At 38.3% G+C, this 1,164-nt stretch overlaps 1 protein-coding gene across 1 annotated transcript in view; it reads right to left on the reverse strand.

The window, feature by feature from the left end:
• Positions 1–327: 327 nt before the first annotated feature.
• The window catches only part of LOC119309015 (BTB/POZ and MATH domain-containing protein 2-like), a 1,670-nt gene continuing 833 nt past the window's right edge, over positions 328–1,164 (reverse strand). Inside the window, exons 2-3 of the mRNA XM_037585136.1 lie at positions 757–1,164; positions 328–358 (exon numbers count right to left, since the gene is read on the reverse strand). The exon at positions 757–1,164 is cut by the window's right edge and continues 3 nt beyond it. Of these exons, the coding sequence (XP_037441033.1) occupies positions 328–358; positions 757–1,164 (439 nt within the window). The remainder of the gene's footprint in view (positions 359–756) is intronic.

Consider the following 1,164-nt stretch of genomic DNA (forward strand, 5'->3'; position numbering starts at 1 on the left):
CCGAATTCAGAAGTACAAGGGTGTGTAACTGAAACTATTAAGTTGCTGTTCACCCACCGTAAATTATGTAGCTGGAGGCTAATCTGAAAACTTACCTTCTCTTGTACCCTGACGGTTCATTGCCGCAACTAGTTTTTTTGTACGAAATCCGTGTTGCTGTTCCAATGTATTCACTCAAATATTTTCAATTCAAAAAAAGATCCACTCAAAATTTATCACTCCATAACACCCTCCATCATCAAAATTCATGAACTGGAAACAATTAGTTCATGTACAATGCCTTTCAAAGTGAACCTATATCTGATTGTTCATTCCATCTTTGTATGGTCAGATAACCATGTCAAGGAACCATTTGTAACTGTCTTAATTAAAATCTAACAGTTCAAATGTAAGCTTACATACAGGTTAAACAGATTATCTAAAAAAATGATAGCTAAGAAGTTTTATCATTCTCACACAAGGCAGAAATTAAAAGCAGATAAAAAAGGCAACTAGTGAGCTACCATAGATTCATATATATACTTATATCATACAGGTCAACCAATACATTGGAGAAGCACATTTTACATCCCTCGAAACGCAAAGGCATGGCAACCTCATCTAAGGTCACTATTTAGCAAAAGTAACTAGATAGAAGCTAACCCAGGATGGGCACTATACTATAAATTTAGCATGACTTAGTTGCCTTCTCCAACCCAACATAAGGATTTGCCTCCAAAGATCAATCGGAACGGAAGGATAAGCAATAGCTCATACCAGGTTGGCATATTGCGGGACTTAGCTGCTCTCTCCAACACATCTACAATGATATCAGGCGAAGATTTCTTGAGTTGTACATACCCTTGGCTTGCGATCACATCATTCATTCTATTCGAAGAGAGCATAAATTCAATGCAAGCATATTTGAGATTTCTGCAATTATGCTGGTCAGCTAGAGCTAATAGGGTGGCCACATTCTCCACATCAAGACTCTTGCATAGCATGCCTTCACATATCATCTTCATCCTTTCCATGGCATACTTGTCCGCAGCCACGAGTAAGTGCTTAACCATTTCTCTTTTGTCATCATCCTCGAGATCGTCCATGGAAGGCATTGAATCCGTGTAGATGAAGTGAAGAAATGACTTGAAAATAGCAGGCTGCATGTCATCAATAGTTATGTCC

This window comes from Triticum dicoccoides, chromosome 5B, assembly GCF_002162155.2.
Source record: "Triticum dicoccoides isolate Atlit2015 ecotype Zavitan chromosome 5B, WEW_v2.0, whole genome shotgun sequence".
Taxonomy (NCBI): domain Eukaryota; kingdom Viridiplantae; phylum Streptophyta; class Magnoliopsida; order Poales; family Poaceae; genus Triticum; species Triticum dicoccoides.